This window comes from Orbicella faveolata, unplaced genomic scaffold (assembly GCF_042242905.1).
Source record: "Orbicella faveolata isolate gen_17 unplaced genomic scaffold, um_ofav_v1 contig_36, whole genome shotgun sequence".
NCBI classification, from domain to species: domain Eukaryota; kingdom Metazoa; phylum Cnidaria; class Anthozoa; order Scleractinia; family Merulinidae; genus Orbicella; species Orbicella faveolata.
In genome coordinates this window covers 14,256,708-14,275,367 of record NW_028301565.1, presented here as the reverse complement: position 1 = coordinate 14,275,367, position 18,660 = coordinate 14,256,708, and the positions used below count along the sequence as shown (strand labels likewise).

The 18,660-nt window shown below is 40.1% G+C and overlaps 1 protein-coding gene and 1 long non-coding RNA gene across 3 annotated transcripts in view; both read left to right on the top strand.

Annotated features, from left to right (window-relative positions):
• Positions 1-8,187, top strand: part of LOC110064321 (uncharacterized) — a 63,978-nt gene extending 55,791 nt beyond the window's left edge. For both annotated transcript variants that reach the window (XM_089275377.1, XM_089275378.1), the window contains exons 46-51: positions 357-778; positions 1,165-1,479; positions 2,091-2,134; positions 3,422-3,516; positions 4,328-4,690; positions 5,469-8,187. In XM_089275377.1, coding sequence (XP_089131503.1) covers positions 357-778; positions 1,165-1,479; positions 2,091-2,134; positions 3,422-3,516; positions 4,328-4,690; positions 5,469-6,051 — 1,822 coding nt within the window. In that variant the 3' untranslated portion in view covers positions 6,052-8,187. The remainder of the gene's footprint in view (positions 1-356; positions 779-1,164; positions 1,480-2,090; positions 2,135-3,421; positions 3,517-4,327; positions 4,691-5,468) is intronic.
• A 90-nt stretch (positions 8,188-8,277) lies between these two features.
• Positions 8,278-18,426, top strand: LOC110064338 (uncharacterized). Its single transcript, XR_002298324.2, has 3 exons — positions 8,278-9,288; positions 9,398-9,457; positions 17,001-18,426. It is a non-coding gene; the product is annotated as an uncharacterized LOC110064338 (long non-coding RNA).
• Positions 18,427-18,660: the final 234 nt, after the last annotated feature.

Below are 18,660 nucleotides of genomic sequence, written 5' to 3'. Positions count from 1 at the left end.
CCGTTTTCCTCAAGACTATGGTTGTAATGTGCAATAATAAAAAAGATGGAATGGTACATGCCTAAACACTAAGAAGCAGAGTACTTTTGGAGTAGCAGTGGGCTAAGGCTGGATTCTTGTTCACCGTTATGCCAGTTTCGACTCTTTCTTGATCAGTTCGCCTGGGTCCTCATGTCGAATTTGTCAACTGGGAAATAGGGCCTTAATAGGTACACAGATCAGAAGCTGAGTAGCAGCATTAATACTACATGTAATTTACCATTTGTTTACCATAATTTCCTGACCAATTGAAGCATAGCACTAAAGTGAAACGTATCACACCTAGTGTATTCATCTGCTATCTGTTTATCATTTAGGGTTATGTACTGGTCGGCCGAAGGGGTTATTGAACGTGCAGTACTGGATGGGTCAAACCGAAGTATAATTGCAGAGTTGGGAGTGACTTTCTATGGGGACACTATTGATGCCAGAGGCCTTACACTGGATGTGCCAATGAATCGAATCTATTTTGTGAGCTTTCACGAATATTCTCTACTTTACATCGATCTTGGTTCTGCAAATTACGCTGTCCAGACACTGATTAAGAGTTTCTGGTATTTCTATTTACCCTATGGAATTGCTGTCGATGATGAGTACGTGTACTGGACTGAACATTTTGTATATGGATATGTCTTCCGATTGAATAAGACTGCAAATGATGACTTTGTTGAGGCTTTAATTCAAGGGACATATGACCCCAGAGGAATTGCCGTTAAAAAGGGCAAATTTACGCGAGACAGTAAGTATTGCCTTTTCAGATACTAATTTACATTTTTCATAAACTCTCTCCTGCTCTGTGACACTTCAATGACCACGCTAGTCAAGTGCACGGAATAAAAGTATTATTACTTGAGCTATGTATGTATGTGTGTATGGTTCAAGGTTTAATCAACCAAGAGTCAAATCAATTGCTTAAATGCAGTTATTTAACATGTTGGTCAGGGGTCCAGGTGCTGTTCTGTCCACAGACGGCTGTTGTCCTTGGTAGTACTTGGTTCAACGTTTGGCCACACTTGTAGAGACCCTACTCGTCTGCCTTCATTGGTCCTGAAAAGCTCCTTAGGGGAAGTGGTCAACTAAGATATTTTTATTTTTTTTTTTATTATTATTTTCTGTTTTAATTAGCTGTACATCCCTGTATGAGTGGCACCAGTGGCTGCACTCATCTTTGTCTGAAAGTTCCATCTGGATATAAATGTGATTGTCCAACGGTTATCGAAGATGCACAGGATTGTTCCGTATCGTTTGTTACTTGGCCACCACCACCCACTACACCAACCGAGCCTCCAACTACCACACCCACAACGGAAGCTCCAACCACTCCTGACTTCTGCGCGTCCAACCCTTGTGAGAATGATGCAACATGTGAAACAATCGACGACTCTTTCTCATGTGATTGTCAGCCCTACTTTGCTGGCATAACATGTTCCCTTAACTATGGTAAGTTTAATTTGTACATATTCATGTGTGCGTTTGTTAATTTCAAACAGCAGCTCAATGACGGTTTAAAAATTGTCTTGCAAAATTGTGCCGGCTATCATCTGGTACATAGCCGACTGCCTATTCAGGTGACATTCTGCAACATTGAGCAGTACAAAAGCTGTTTTGGTTACTTGTCTATTCAGATATTTACCTAGCTATTAAACAACATGCTCTTACGCCCTGCATATGAAGTCAGTTTCCATGCCCTGCTTTAGAAGTCGATTTTGACGCCCGGCCCTGCATACAAAGTTGTTTTCAACTCCCTGCGTTTCAAGTCAGTTTTGACGCTCTGCATTTAAAGTCAGTTTTGATGCCCTGCATTTAAATGCAGTTTTGAAACTCTGCATTTACAGTCAGTTTTGATGCCCTGCATTTAAATGCAGTTTTGAAACTCTGCATTTACAGTCGAGTGTCAATGCCCTGCATGAGAAGTCAGTTTCCTTAGAACACAGCTCCATGTGCCATGTACCGATTGCCAGACGACCACAGTGTAAGCAATTATATTGGACATTTGCCCCGTTAGTCGTTCAGTGGGTTTTACAGAGTGAAATTACTCTTGTCTTTTGCAGAGACTGAAGTGGTCCAAATGACTATCGGCATAACTTTAGTGGAGGTGAGTCTATTTGTAACTACATGGGTGATGGCCTTCAAAAATACAACCGACGCGTAGTTGCCGATCGCTCTAAACACGTGGCTATAGAGCGGTTTTCAATTGGATGTCTTAAAACCAAAACAAAAGTAATCAGTCTGTCCAATCAATAAGGTTGAAGACAATCCAATGAACCAGTCAAAACTCGAAGTAAATACATGTAGCCGTCCTAAAGCGCGGGAAAACGTGTGGAAGCGAGTTGTGATTGGTTTCGCTTTTACTTCTGGTTTGATGGAAAAGTGGCGCGAGTTTTAAGCCAATCGTGTGGCGTAGTAAAGCCAAACTAATAACTTTTCGCTTTTCGACACTCATTGAAAACTGCTCTATATAAAAGTTCCGAAACAATGGAAGTACGCTACACGTTACAGCGCTGTTTATTGTACGTCGCTCAGTTCTTCAGTTAATAATTGTTCCCGGTACGAGCCATTCATTCTAATTATTTGTTGTGCACGTTTGCCAATAAGCAATTTAACCATCACTAGTAACACAGCTTACCAGGCGCAATGGATTGTATTTTTAATGTTACTAGAGCTTGTTAAGATGTAACGCGCGTTGTGATTGGCTAATAGACGGGACCGGATTTACTTGAAATGGCATCTTAACAGGCATTTAGAGCGACGTTAAAGGAGCTCAGTCACGGTATTTTGAGATATTTTGGCCAAATACAAAATTACCTTTAAATGGTAGGAAACCTGAAAATAACAGTTTAATAAGATAGAAAAACACCAAAGAGATAATGAAAAACCATAAAGGAACAAGGATGGCTAAGGATGGAGAAGATTGACACGGATTACACGCGACGAATTTGAAAAATTGAGGCTAAACTTTTCAATATGCGCAAACCGTGACGTAGTTCCTTTAATGCGCGACTGGCCAGTGCAAACCTTGAAACAGTTAATAAAATGTGGACGTACTGTAAACCTTATCACTTTCACATTACTTTCGTTGTGAGAAAGTTGCAAACCAAGTATATAAGATCGCTTGGCTTGTTTCTGCTAAAAATCTTAAATGGAAGAGCCCTAAAGACGAAGAGAAAAAAGTAATAAAACAAACAAACTTTGGTAGATGTAAGATCAACTCAGGCAATCAAATAACCAGCTGAATACGAAGTTAAGAAATTTTTGCTAGTCCAAAAGTATAAAAGTATAAAAATTGTATCTCCGCGGAAATAAGCCACATTAGGTACCATGTGACCGAGAAAGAACTGCAGCCTCCAGCCTTAATACTTACTATCTATTTGCATATCTCTAGTACAATGAAACAGTGCTCATTCTTATCATCGTGGTATCACTCAACGAAGAATGTGCGTCGAACCCAGACAAACCAGAATGCTCGACTGGTGAAAGGTTAGAATATTCACTAACTTTGTAAATTTGCCTACCCACCGACCATCGTAACTACCTTGACCACCTTACCTTCATACCACTCCTTCCTTCCCACCTACCCACCCATCTACTATACCACCTTCCGGTCTGCCCACCGCACCATACCAACGTGCCTGCCTTGCCTGCCTGCCGAACTACCCACCCACGTACCTACTCTCCCCTCTGTTTTACCTCCCTTAACCTCCTTACCTTTATAGCTTCCCACCTACATTGTAACTACCTACCTTACAAACCTTTCAGCCTAAATAACTAATTACCCATCCACCTAGCTACCTACATTCTTGCCTACATACCTGTCTACCTTGGCTACCCTACTTATTCACCTGTCTACCTGCATGTGCCTCCCTACCAGCCTCATGTTTTAGCTACTTACCTGCCTCTCGTACGTAGCTACATACTATTCTTACCTCACCCTCTACCCTTCCTTCCCTCCTTCCTTCCTTCCTTCCTGCCTGCCTGCCTGCCTGCCCGCCCGCCCGCCCGCCCTCCCTCCCTCCCTCCCTCCTTCCTTCCTTCCTTCCTTCCTGCCTTCCTGCCTGCCTGCCTGCCTGCCCTCTCTCCCTCCCTCCCTCCCTCCCTCCCTCCCTCCCTCTCTCCTTCCTTCCTTCCTTCCTTCCTTCCTTCCTTCCTTCCTTCCTTCCTTCCTTCCTTCCTTCCTTCCTTCCTTCCTTCCTTCCTTCCTTCCTTCCATACTTAAGTTAATTTGCTTGCTCACTTACTTAATTGTTGGGAATGACTGACTGATTTGATGTTTATCCTTTCACTCTTTAAGTCTTGAATCTATCGTTAAACGTGCTGCAGTGGAAGGTCCTTTTAAATTTGAAGACATCAAATTGCCTACGAAACCAAAGGAGGTCGATGGCGGAATCCAAGTGGAGTATGCTGTTGTCAGAACTGCCGCGGATGGCAAACCTGTGGCAGTGCCAAGTAAATTCGTCGCTGATGTGACAGAGACCAAAGCTGATGAGATTGGAAACGAACTTGGAGGAGAGGTATTGTCAGTCAGGCAAAAACCTGTGGAAGTACCTACCAGTGCACCACAGACCGGAAAATCAAGTGGAGGTTTAGTTGCTGGGATAGTCGTAGCTTTGGTACTTATCGTCATTATTGCTGCCATCGCTGTATGGTATTTCAGGTAAGCATTATCTGAAATTTTCTCATCTCATTCCAGAACACATACAATGCATTTACAATATTCTGAACCTCAGTAGACGAAAGAATCGGGATCATTTAGCTGAGAATTTGAACGTTACTTCGAGCTAAGAACACAAATCTGTGCTGCTCAAATCAACGCTTCAATCCCATAAGATGGTGTCGACATTTCAGTTGAGCTTAATCTGGGTGGAGGTGTACCCTATAAGTTAGGTTAAGATTTTGCTACCTCTATTTAAACAATAGAGTGTTTCTGTCGAGGAGCTATCGACTGATAGTTGCCTCGCGGAAATTTGATGCTTTTAAAAAAATATGCTAGTTTTAAGAGCATCAAATTTCCAAGGGGCGACTATCAGACTGATAATTCCGAGACGTAAACGCTCCATTGTCTTAATTATTCACTACTATATTTCTTCCGCGCGCCAGTTCAAAAATCTTGAATTATTTTCACCTTTTTCTAGATGAAAGGCGTGAACGCCTACTGTAAAATTTGAATTTGTTTTGAACTTTTTTGGCTTTCAACTTTTTTTTACAAGTCTCTTTGTTTACAGAAAAAAAATTTCACGGAAAAGTACTATCCATCCGGGTATTTTCCTCGGACGGGCGCTATGGCAGAACACTTTCGCGTCACGTGATCGATTTAAATCAATACGAATCGCAGAAAATTTAATGGTGAGCTGTGAAGTGAAGTATTCTACATTTATTTTTATCACAGTCTAGTTGGGAATAACCGTAATTTAATTATTGTCATCACTTATCAGGGTAAGAAGGACTCATTCCATGAATATACCTTACGTGAAAGAGGACGACAATCGGCAGCCGAAGATTCAAACCACTGCCTTTGAAAATCCGGGATATGATAGTACTGCTGCTGCAGAGGACTATGACGACGTGGCTCCAGTGATCTTTGCCCCCTTCGAAGAACACACGGAAGCAGGCGGAGTCTCCAATCCTATTTATGCTGAGATAGGTATGGGGAGCATAAACGCAGATGGCAGTGCTGTCGAGTCTATCAGCAAGAATGACAACCTCGCTGAGGCCGCAGGAGAGCTGCCCCAAAAAGTACCTTTAGGGGAGGGGCAACAGTTAAAGGCTGATGAAGTGGAGATTGTTGTCCAGAAGGAAAAAGATACAACCGTGCGCATAGATACACCAGACCAGGAAGAGGCGCGTTACGAATCGTTAGTCTCCGTAAAGAGCAAGGAACCAAAGAATGATCAAACGGAGGTTACAGTTGAAAAGGAAGAGGGAGCTCGATATGAAACGCTTACCCAGCCGGACGCTGGCCAAACGGTGTTGGTACTGGAAGATAATAGTCCGTCCACTGCAGAATCACAAACGTAAGGCGAAACCCTAAACGCGGCGAGGTGGTAGCATCAAATGTCCTCCCACGACAGAACTGAAATAGTTTAAAATATGCCGTACTTAAATTAGTTTTTTTAATGGTTCTAAAGCAAGCACCTGAACCTCATTAGTTAAACTTGAAGGCGTACTATAAGAGGTATTAAGCTTCTCTCTTAAGCTTCTCTTCCACTTGTGGAAGTTTGAACTTAGATGCTAAACGTTGTAATGCCTCTGAAGAGTTCTTACCTTCAACTTTTCATGGCTAAAGCAATTACGAAACTTTGACTGGCGAAATGTATTCTTCACTAAATTTAAGCTTTTGTGTTCCCCACATTGACTGACAGATGTAGCCCGGTTTTCCTTGGGAAGCCCTCTTTAATAGTGCGCCTTTGTATTTAAATTACTTAGTATTAACACTACCACTATCACTACCACAACCAGTAACAGTACCACTACCACTACTGCTACCGACCGCCACAGCATTGCTCTGCAGTTGCTAGTGCTGCCGCTGCTACTGCCACCTTATTTTAACACTTAGAGTAACATGTAAGGGGTAAATTAAACAGGGACAAAATGATACTAAGATGAAGCTGGCCTTCGCACACTGAGGAGCTTTGCACTTTCTTGGGTATACAGAGAAAGTCAAAGCCGTGAGTCAACGTCGTGTAGCACTAACTGTTAGCGTTCGTTTTAACCTCCTCCCATTTTGGGGAGTTTTTTTTTGATACCTTAAAAATGTGTATGCAGTATATTTGTAGCCATGTAATAGAGCTAAAGAAAGGTGCTCTCCCACCTTTGGGAATCTCAATGGAAAATGACTGGACGTTGTTGGATCTTGGGATTGATGGCGGGGACTACGAAACGTGGAACATTTTCCCGTGCTGACTTTTTTGAATAAGAAGAAGCCCAGCAATGCTAAGGCCTCCCTTCGTAAGGTCAGGCCCATTCTTCACTTCGGGACCCCCGTTTGAGTATCTCTGTATCCATCTCTGTTTAGCTATTGAGTTCGTCGAAAGTAATCAAAAGTTCTTACTATAAAAAGAACGAAACATATAAACAAAAACAAAAATAAGAAAGTGGGCACACATTCTAATGGGTACTTTTCTGGGAGAGGTTGTTCCAAAGCCACTGAAAGCTTCTGTGAAATGAAACGCCAACCGAGGGTTTATTTCTCGTGTTTGAAAGCGTTAAGCTCCAGTTAGAGCTTAGTAAAGCTAAATATGTCGCAGAAATCTTTGTTTACAACTCGAAAGGGTTTAAAAACGTAGTTAAGTGCAATTAGGATGTCCCGCTGTCTTTAACTTAACTCATTGTTTTTTACGATATCTTTTATCAGTTTACGTAGTGCTAAAATGTATTGTTTAGCGTTAGTACAAAATTAGGAGTAGTTTCCTTTTTTATATTTTTTATTAAAGTGAATATAAGTTTGGTATTGATATTAACCGAATGGAATGAGAAAGGTGAGATAAAAGAGCTGCAAGGCTGTCCATGCGTCGTTCTCATTCAAACATTCACGTATACCAGCATATAGCCGAGCTTAGCTTGATAGTAGTTAATAGAGGGAATGGTTATGAAACCTGACAGAGATATTTGATGTATGTTTTTGTAGGCTATTTTAGGGGTTGACCCTGCACAAAACCTGGCAAAATACAAAGGATGGTTATGTGAGCTCAAACAACTAACCAATAGAGGCATTGCGACTATGTAATTCATGCACAGTCAGTGAACATAAAACAAAAGATGTGCAGTGTCAAGGACCTTCCAACATAAATCGTCGCCTATTTGTTTGCTTCTTTGATGTTTCCCGGGCTTGTTAACCATTTCCCTCTATTAACTATGGCTTGATAAACAAGTGTTCGTTTATAGCCAAATCGTTTGACTTCCTATTTTGTTTTGATAACAATACACGTGCAGGTTGGAAACCATACTGTACGTTACGAGGCATTTGTCAATAGCTGCCTCTCTCTTTTTATAAAGGTTTAGCAGACAAGCGTATTTTTTATTATTATTATTGTTTTACAAACGAAATCCAGATAATGAATAACCTTGAAAGTTTAGTCCAAAGTGACTCTCTACGCTTAAGAAGTGTAGTTGTACCCATTTTGAACGATAATAAAATTCATTATTCTGGTAAAATCGTGTTTTTGTGCACAGAGGCGGGCATATCACCGCAGCGTAAAGTTTTTGTCATCAGGTAACCTGTAGCACGCGCTCGGGGGCGGGGGGGGGGGGGTGCTCTACAAACCTTAGAGAACATCTGAATTAAAATATAACATCCTCATTCTGCTAAGGAAATTTCAGCTCTCTTAGAGTTGCTAAAGCATCTTGTCCATGTCTTCTCTTGGAGAGTACCTAAAAAAAGTGCATATCTATATGCAATAGAAACGTGAGTAATTTGTTGTGGGGGTTACATATGCGATAAGAGTTTTTCTTGAAGTTTTTTTCAACGTTTTTGTCCTTTATGGTGCTTTGCCGTCAAAGTAAGATCCTTGTAGTACACTTATTACAGTAAACGTTTTGTGATCACGGCAGATTGAATGCGCATGTGTACATGAGCAACTGTACCACAACGATGAGAAACGTAAGTTACAAAGGGCAATCATGATGCGCATGTTTTTCATTTTCTTTTTGCGCTTGTTTTTCTGTTTTTCTCTTATTTTGTTTTTGCTTGTACTTTTTTACTTGTAAGGATCAGGTTTGAAAAAGAGTAGGGAAAATAGCGTTGTTTGGTTTTAAAGTGTCGACGCGCCGCACACCCCCCACCCAAATGTTCGTGGAACACCCCCTTCCGTAAGATAGCCGACTTTGTTAGCGCGAGATGGCAAAACGCCATTACAACCAGGCTGGAGAGATATAGCAGTGCGATAGAATTCTTCGTTCTTGTAGGTTCTTGTAGCTTTCTTCAATTCAGGGTTAGCCATGAGAGGAATTCTCGCGCGTTTTGCCCTCACGTGCTAACAAACTCAAGTTATTATTATTTGTAAAAATGCCTGATGGCTGACTACCTAACTACCTATAAATTTCACGCCAGGAGGTACGAAGAGGGAGGTATATGGGCTATATAGGTATATGCGGCCCCAAAGAGTATATGATTTTTTAGCGAACATTGTCACGACACCAACTCGCGCGGGTGACGCGCGAGATGAGTGAACGTTCCCAGCATTCTCTGCAACAACAGTTCGTCCATGTTGTTGAACCGCGAAAGTTGAACGAGGCTGAAAAAAGGCAGACTAAAAGGTTAATTTGTCCTTATTCACTGTGTATTTAGTACCTTTCCTTGTAGTGCTTTCATGCTTTGTTCATATGGAGGACTTTCTCCTTATCAGTGTACCTGTTGTATATTCAGGGAAGATCTGCGCTTGGAGCTGGAGAGCTCAGTTAGCGGGCGATTGAACTCGGATTGCAGGTAAGCTTTTTGGACAAACAAAATATATTTGATATAGTAACATTGTTGACTATATTAATATTTATTTCTTCCCCTTTTGATCGGGTTCTAGCTTGCTTCTAAGTTGGCTTCGTTCTGCAAAAAACATCATCATGTATGTCCCCCCCTCCCCCCGCCATATGTGTATTTTCCTGAGTGTTGCCCCCCCACCGGCGTTGTCTTCAGTATTCCCGCGAGTGTTGACCCCCCCCCCCCCACGCACACACACGCACGCACAGCAGACAAGATCAAATAAAAAGAATGGCTATATCTGCCTTAGAAGGTGAATAATTTTATCTCAGATGAATTATTTGTCTTTAATCATAACAAGATTTTTTAGAGTAAGATATCTGGAATTATAATATAGACAGGACCCTGCGTGGGCTTTGATTGGTCAAAAACCCATGTTTTATCAGAGTATAAAACATAGAAAAAGCATCTTTTATTGTTTTGCCTGTGTAAAATCTATATCATATAAAGCAAATGAAGAAGCCTAAGCCATGTATTACACTGTGATAAAACAAACCAGACATTTGAGAACACTCGAGAAATGTAGAAAACTCTCGCCTGCGACTCATGTTTTCTACATTTCCCTTGTGTTCTCAAATGCCCGTTGTGTTTTGTCACAATGTAATACACAGCTTAGGCTTCTTTATTTGTTAATGAGACAACACATGGCAATTAAGCTTATGTGTAAACTGCTATATGTTTTGGAAATTAATTTGTTTGCAATGCTTTCACTTGTAATGTACATGTTTGTATCAGTCAATTTGAAACTGTCACATCCCCTCCCTCTGCCCACAGGGGATGGGGTACTCCCAGAAAAATTGGGTGGGGCCACTTCTGAAAACCCTTACCATATTTAAGAGCAAAATCAATTTTTTTTTTGTTTTTTGCTACAATTTTTCCTACCCTAGTAAAGCCCTGACCAAAAATGTGATACCCTATTTAAGTGCTGACCCTTACATCAATACCCCAGCTGTTTCAGACCTGACAACATTTAAGAATTTTTTTTACACTCAACATAACCAGGTGATCTGTGACGTCATTGCGGGAGCCTGGGGAAAGAAATGTTAATGCTGTATCCCATAAACCAATGCAAGCACTAATTCAATCTGTTTTCGAATCATGGCGGCTGGTCGGCTACCATGAGGGAAAGGTTTGCGACATAGAAATTGTTCCATGGAAGAGAGATATTTATTCTAAATTAGACTGAAAGTGAAAGGTCAAAAGCTTACTTACTAGGATGTCTTCTGTGAGTCAAATCCTCGTATAATTCTTTCGGATTTCGTCAGCGCTCAATTCTTTCCCGTGGGAGAGTGTTGCATTTACATGTACATTGAATCAGTGAGTACAGTTTGACGACGTACTCAGTTTTATTCTGCGGTGGAAGTGTTGTTAACAGATCTAAACAAGCTAGCTGTCCAGCTCTGAGGAGAGTCGGATCTTTCAGGATCGGATATCTTTCCTCGGGATTTCCATGGACGTGCGAACTTGGTGGGTAAGTTGCCTGTAGGCCTCCATCGACTTCAAGGGTGGAATTTTTAGTAGCAGCTCTTTCAACTGGCTGAATTTTGACTCTCTTTGACGCATCAGTCCTACCGTAATCCGGTATGGTGGTTTGTCACTCGCCAGGATACATTGCTCTGTCCATTTACCACTCGATTTCTGGTTGACATCTGCTTCAATGATAGAACTCTGCGCAGCCAAGTGGCTGCGAATCTTCCTCTCCATATTTTTTTGTGGCTTGACATCTAGAACTATGGAATCTTCAGTAATTTCCAAACCAAGAACGTCAGAGGCTTTCATAACTATGCAGGATTTTTAGTGTACCGGTAGCCCTCTTTTTATTTCTAAATATCCTAAAAAGGGTGCAAACTTGTGAAAGACGTGCACATTATTTCTAATTTTAAAAGTACTTTGACGATTTTTGAAAATGGCACTTTATGCTTTGGTTTTTGTTATTCGTATTTTGTACTTCTAGGAAAAATCCATAACCACCCTACAGATCCCTACCTCCATTGTTTCAAGGAAAGTAAAGCTAGAGAAAAAATTTTGTTGCCTTGGTGGGTTTTTTCTGGCACAATACAATCACTGTCAGTGTAAACTAGTTTGAAAAAGCACATTTTACCTGCTGCAATTTTTGCAATTCACAAACATAGCATTTCAGCTGATCGAACGCCAAGGTGAGCAGTACCAGGGTAGTACTCAGAAAGGGGTGTACCATTGAAATTTTTACACCCAGTGTTCCCAAGATTTTGTTTGGCAAACTCTCTGTGCTTTTCTTTGGTGTGGGCTTTTCCACACAGTTCAGTCTCAATTTTTTTCTGGCAACTCTCTGCATCTGAAACTGTCCAAACTGGTTCTGGACAGATGATCTTCATGTTGCCCAGTTGGATCTGGTGCTCTGGGGCTTCTGGGATTGGATAAGTTGATTTGGCAGATGAACTCCCAGTAGATAATCTCCTCTCCTTACCGTCCCCCACATGTTCATCTAATAATTTTTAATTTCTTGCCCAGTCAGTGGGTGTTAAATTGTTTTTAGCTCTTTAAGTTGTTTGTAAAAAGCTTGACCACATTTTCTTGTTGTCTCATAGTCATCATTCCCCAACCAAAGGGCACCAGTTAAAACTGTACTTAGTTAATTGTGAGGCTCAGTTAGTTTCACTCCTTACACTGGTTTCTCCTGTCAAATGACGAGACCATTTCAGCCAAGGAAAGCCATCAGTGTAATCCATTAGAATCAGACAATTATTATTGGCTGTATTGATTACACTCTAAGTACCAAGTTGGGTAGGAAACAATGAAATGTACTTTTCAATGTCGACATGACCTAAAAACACTTCTCCAAATTCATTGAATTCTAGTAAGACCAATTTGTTTCAGTAATTCTTGACGGGTGTCATTCAGATGACCAAAAATCTCATCCTTACTTAAAATTGGATTGATGCCAATGGGCCCTTCCAATTTTTTCCCCCACTTGTTTCTCAGTATATTTTGTGTTTCTTTTTGTCCAATCATAAGTGACCTCACAATTCCACAAGAAAATTCCATAAATGCCGAGTGCTGTTTTCGAAAAACACAAGGTATAACAACATCCTTGAAAAAAGAACCATGGTCAATTTCGAGGAGCTAGTCGCAAAAATAAGGTTTGTTCTTTTGAACTATTTCAGTTAACACTGGCCTGTGATTGTAGAAACCAGTGCTTGGTGAGGGCTCTGGACAAAACAGCGCTTGAAGTTCTGGGTAGTGGAGGGACAGTTCATTTCTGCATAATTTGCTGTAAAAAATAGCGAGTTCCAACAGTTCCATGCGGTACAAAGTCGACCGGTGACACAATTTTGGCAATCCTTGGTATAACTAAATCCACAAGTTCTTCATCGTTCAGACAGTTCAGCAGCTCGCTGACCCTTTGCTTCCTTGAATAAGGATTACTCTCGTCTAGAAATTTTTCTGCGCATTGTCTAAATGAAACCCGTTTCCGGGAGGTTGGCAAGCTACCCGGTTTGTGCTCCGGATAAAGACGAAGATGTTCGTTTAAACTCTGTTTGTTTTTGTAAAATTTACCAGTTTTGATATGGGCAATGACGACGAATTACTGACTCAGCGTTAAGCACATTTTCCTTAGCTCGACAGAACATCCAAACAAACAATAAAAAGCCATAATAAAAACAAGTAGCCGGCAAAAGAAACAATACTTAACTACTTTAAATGTTGGATGTCGCCGCATCAAAATGCCCGCAAGAATTGTGCCACCCGCGACAATGGAACTGACTTTGAGAGAGCAACGAAGGCTCCATCAAAACTTCTTTAAAATCAGCACATAAAAAAATAAAATTAAGACAAACACACCATTCCCAAAAACCAATAACAGCTTTACTACGAGTAACATTCACTGTTGATAAAGCCAATGTCCAGTACATAACAAAGAAATAAACAAGCTAACTTCATACAACGCAGGAGTACATCGAGCTTACGTTTGGATTGTCTGCAACGCTCGTCGCCAAAAGTTGTCAAAGCATTTAACAAAGCAGAGTTTCTCTTCTTGGCAATAACTGCATTGTACAAGCTACCCAGTGACAAGTCTTCTCACTCGCTGATGGCGAAGTATTTTTAAAACATCGAGCTCACATCACGCCGACCAGCCGCCATGATTCGAAAACAGATTGAATTGGTGCGCGCATTTGTTTATGGGATACGGCATTAAAATTTCTTTCCCCAGACCTCCGCAATGACGTCACAGATCACCTGGAAAGCTTGCAAGCAATGTTACCATTTCAGCTAATTTTTATCAAGAGAGGCTAAATTAAAATAAGAAATTTTGGCAACTACTGTAAGTATTCTACTTGCTTTCTCAAAGATTTTTCTTGATGCTGATTTATCATCTGATATTTTTTTGCGTGTGATGTCTGTAGTCACCAACCGTCAAATGTATGATTTCTTATCCAAAATTAACATTTGCTTAAAATGCTCATTTGTAACCTGATATGTATTTTCAATTGCAGTAACTGATCTTAGAGACCTAAAGACAATTTTACCTGAAATTAGACCTACAGGCAAATATTTCGGGATCAATGTTAGAGTTAATGATCCCCGTGTGGAAGGTCCGAGGCAATTACCTTATAATAAGTGCCTAGTCTTCAAGATACTCTGAATTTTTGTGTTTTATAATTTCATTTTTTGTCTTGCCGAAGCTAGATTTGCAATAAAAACTTGGATTAAGGGATACTTTTAACCAGAAAAATTGTTTGACAGGTACATGTAAACCATGTACCATGAAAACGGTCCACAAAATTGAACTAAATTTTGACATGACACAACATTGTCGAAGCATATAATTTTTAAAATTGGATGAAAATTCGGGGTTAAATTACATACAAATCTGACAGTGCTGAACAACTGCTGAAAGATAATATTTTAGTACTATGGGTTAGCTTTTCCAGCCAGATTTATTAGTTTGGCTTGCTAGCATTTGTAAAAAGTGTAATTTTAGGGTTGTGTTGTGCTTTTTACAGGGCAAAATATGTACATGTAAGGCTGTCTCAACAAGAAAATAATATTAAACAACCTCAAAGTTACAGTTTTGAAACAAGTTACTGAAAACCTTCTCCCTGACAGAGTTTGAGGAAAATCAATTTCTTTCTATCCTGCATACAGTTGGTAAAGGTGATTGTTACAGCAAGCTGCTCTTAATATCTGGTTGCAAACACTCGATTTTGGATTCGCTATTTTGAACAATGAGCAGATATTTAGTAATTAGTACATTAAAACAATGATACATGTAAATTGAAATCACAACAAGGTAAAACTATTTGACTTTGTTCTAAGTAGAGCCCTCCTCTCAACAAGATTTCAAAGATTTCCATGAAACTTAAGGGGACAATGTAATGAATTGTGCATGTGGTAAGCTTGGTTTACAACTTAAAAAGTTTAGGCTAAATTTTTCAAGTTTGTTTGACAAATTCAAAATGGTGATGAGTAATGGAACAAGTGAAAACTAGCTGCGGTGTGAACAAGAGGCAACTGCAATTAGGAAAAGGTATTTGATGAATATGTGAAGGAAGGGTAAGCCTTCATAAGCTTTGTGTCCAGCTGTCAGTCTTGAAAGCATTGTGAAGGAAAACTTGGATCAGTCTCTTACTGCTGATATGTAACCCCTGTCCAAATTGGTAAATAAGTTTGGAGCGGGTAGGTTGGACTTGCTTTTTAGTGTTTCTTAGGAATTCCCCTTTTGCAAGAATATCTGACAAAATACATTGTACTTTCACGGGTCATGTAGCCTGCAGAACAGGTGGATTCGTGGGGCAGGGAGCAAAACACGATACACAAGCACAGAGCGCGCCCATGATCGCGAAGTGCGGACGAAAAAAATCCGCCCGTTGTCACACCATTGTTTATGCTCTTCGAACTGTTCGCCTGGCAAACGGTTTTTGCTGATTGGTTGCTTCAAGCTATGTGAAGTCAGATGCGAGAAAAAACAAAATGTGTTAAATTGGGTGACAGGCCTTCACAGACTCCTACGGCTCGTCACATTTCTACTTTGCATTCTGTTATTAATTCCAGCCTCTTGACCTTTTATTTTGTTCCTCATTTGTTTCTGAAGGGTACTTGTTATCACAAGGACTTTTTTAAAAGTTGAGTAGAACCGTTGGAGTGTTAGAGGTCAGAACTCTGCACGGTTTCAGCTGTTATCTATTGTTTTGTAGAGTTTGACACCTCTGTAATTTGCCATGTGCCGAGTGATAAAGTGTGGTTTGTCTTGCTTCATTTCTACTGCGGAAATGTATGTTGTGTCTCTTTTAATTATTCTCTCTGGAGGGACAAGTCAGTTGTAATGTTGATCGTCTCCTGAGCTACATGTTTAGGTTTATACCTCCTTTGTTCATTCTGGCACCACATTATTTAAATTTAGCTAAATTTAGATGCTCACATCTGTTGACTGTTTTGTGTCATGTATACATTTGTAAACTGGTTACTTGAGACATTTTTTTTTGGGCCAATAAATTCTCATTCTTTCATGCCAATCATTTCAAGGGTGCGGTAGAGCATAAACAATGGTGTGACTACAGGCAGATTTTTTTTGCCACACGCTTCATGCTCATGGTCGCACTCCGCACTCGTGTATCACATTTCGCTCTCTGCCCTGCTAATCTGCCTGTTCTGCAGGCTACGGGTCATGTAGGTAAGTTTCAGATTAGAGAAGGAGAGAGCAAGTTTCAAAGGGTGAATTTGGGTATAATATTTTGGTATCTGGAAGTTAGAGAGGGCCTTTCAAATCAGTTGTAAAGAAAAAGTAAAATTTTTTTAGAGAAGGGGGCAGTTGAATAATTACTGAATTCCTAAGCATTGTGGAATTTCCAAAGCCAAGAAGGGGGTTTAGATGGAGATGTAAGGGCATGGATATTTTCTGGAATCTGCACCCATTGCATGTATCTTCATCTTCTTAAGAATCTGCATTCATTGAGCTTTCAAATGGTATATTGAACACAGAATTCTGTAACACCACTCAAGATTTCACACATGCACAGTCTATGACACTGTCCCTTAATAATAAATCAGGGGTTTCATTAGGTGCTGGGCAGCAGGCAAATTGACCAGCTGTGAGAGTGATTTGTTTCAATTTTTTCAAAATTCTATCTACATTGCGGATGTTTATAAAAGAACAGTGGTTCAGAAGTGCAATTGTGATATTAATATCTGTTACTTCAGTTAAGACGTCACTTAATTTAGACCAGTCATGAAATTTGACTCTACCCCATTAATACGGTCAACCTATTAATACGGCCAAATTTTCATGGCCCGTTGGTGACCATATTAATGGGGTTCCACCGTAGGTTGCTGGTATCCATTTATAATCCTTGGTGAAGGAAGTTACTGTTTGAGTAAAGTGCGGTGTTCAAGATCATAACTCAAGGACTTTGGGAAGGCTCCTTAATCTGGGGACCATTTCACCTGGTGATATGCCACTACACCATAAACATTTGATGTACAGTATCTAAATTTTTCTATTCCTTCTTTTGAACAGCTGAAGACAAAATGCCTGAGGACAAGACAGGAGGAGGATATTAGCCACAATTTTATTCTAGAATGATGTTTTTTTTTGTTTTTTTTGTTCTTTTTTGCAATCCAGGACCAGGTAAACACTTGTGCTCTTATGCAATGATCAAATCAAAACTTAACCTGGTTCCTTCAGGGGAATCCCCCAAAGGGCATCCCTTCAAGGTACGCAAGTCATCAAATTCTACAGCAGGAAAACAATTAAAATGCACCACTTTTTTTTCTTTTTTTAATTAATGCACTATTATTATAGGATCCAAAATAGTCAGGGAAATTTTTGTTTTTCAAAATCAGGAAAAGTTCAGGGAATAAATTAAAAAATGGGAAGGTTCCCTTTTGTACTGTTCCTTTGAAAAAAAACAATAACTAGACCAAACTACTGAACTCCATTCGAATTAAAACCTATAGTACAACACACTTTCAATGCTAATTACAATGTAAGAACAGACACTACTCAACTTATATCAACAACTACTCACCCCTACAGAAGTCACTATGGTAATTCTTGACCTCAACAGAACTCACATGATGTCCTTCAACCAGCCTCAACACAAACTTCACCAAAAGTAAACCAGTTGAATCAAACCAGAACTGATCAGTCACTGATTACTAATAATATGCACCTTTTCATAGCGGCATCAGTGCTTTCACGCTAGACAGACTACATAATGATACTTGTGCACTTTTTTTTGTGGTTGGCAACTTGACAGTTGTTCCTTTGTGCATCTCAGAATGAGACGTACTGTTATGACTTCCTCATTCCCCCCACCCCCCCCCCCCTCCCTGTCACTCCCCAACCTTGTCATGATTCACTGTTATTTCCCAGGGTTCCCCAGGTTAAGGGTTAGTTTTGATTTGATCATTGCATTCCTTGATGTAAACCACGTTCTGCTTTTAATTTTGAAATACCGCAGACATGTAAATGATTTAAAATGTTTTCATTGACTCAGTAAATAAATTAGTTTTAAAGTGGATAACATTTCATTTGATTATATTTTATGTTTTTACTGTATTTCCTCCTTGAAACCCCTGTTGGACTTCCTGATTTTTGCCCATACATGTATGTGAGAAGGGGAAGCTCATTGGAAGAAGGGCATAATAGTAAATCAAATATCAAAACTGCAATTTGTAGGTTGAACAGGAGATTTGGAAAGACTTCCTTATTAGAATGGAGACTTGATATAATCAATACTGGCAATTCAAAGTTCTGGGATTGTACAAAACAATCAGATGATCTGTATAAATTTATTGTTGACACCACCAGGAAATTCTGTCCTTTTTGACCTCAAATGGAAGGGCTTAGAAATTTAAGGCTGAAAGATTGCTGAGCTGCTGTTTCACTGCTACTCTGTAATATGATCACCCACCATATAGATCAAAACAGGAAAAAGAAAGAGATTGGGGCTAATTATAAGGGATACTGGATAGAAGGAGTTGAAAGGAAATTCTGACTAAAATTCATCATTTAACACCCCCTCCCCCTTCCTTCTCCCCTTCCAAAAAAATGCAAGCAAACTGCAAGTTATCATCGTTGTTAAAAATTGTACTGGACCAGGGGTTGGGTTGGTGTCGTTATACAAATAGGCCTAAAGATCGGTGGAAGAGATTGTTCTGTAATATTGTAAGAA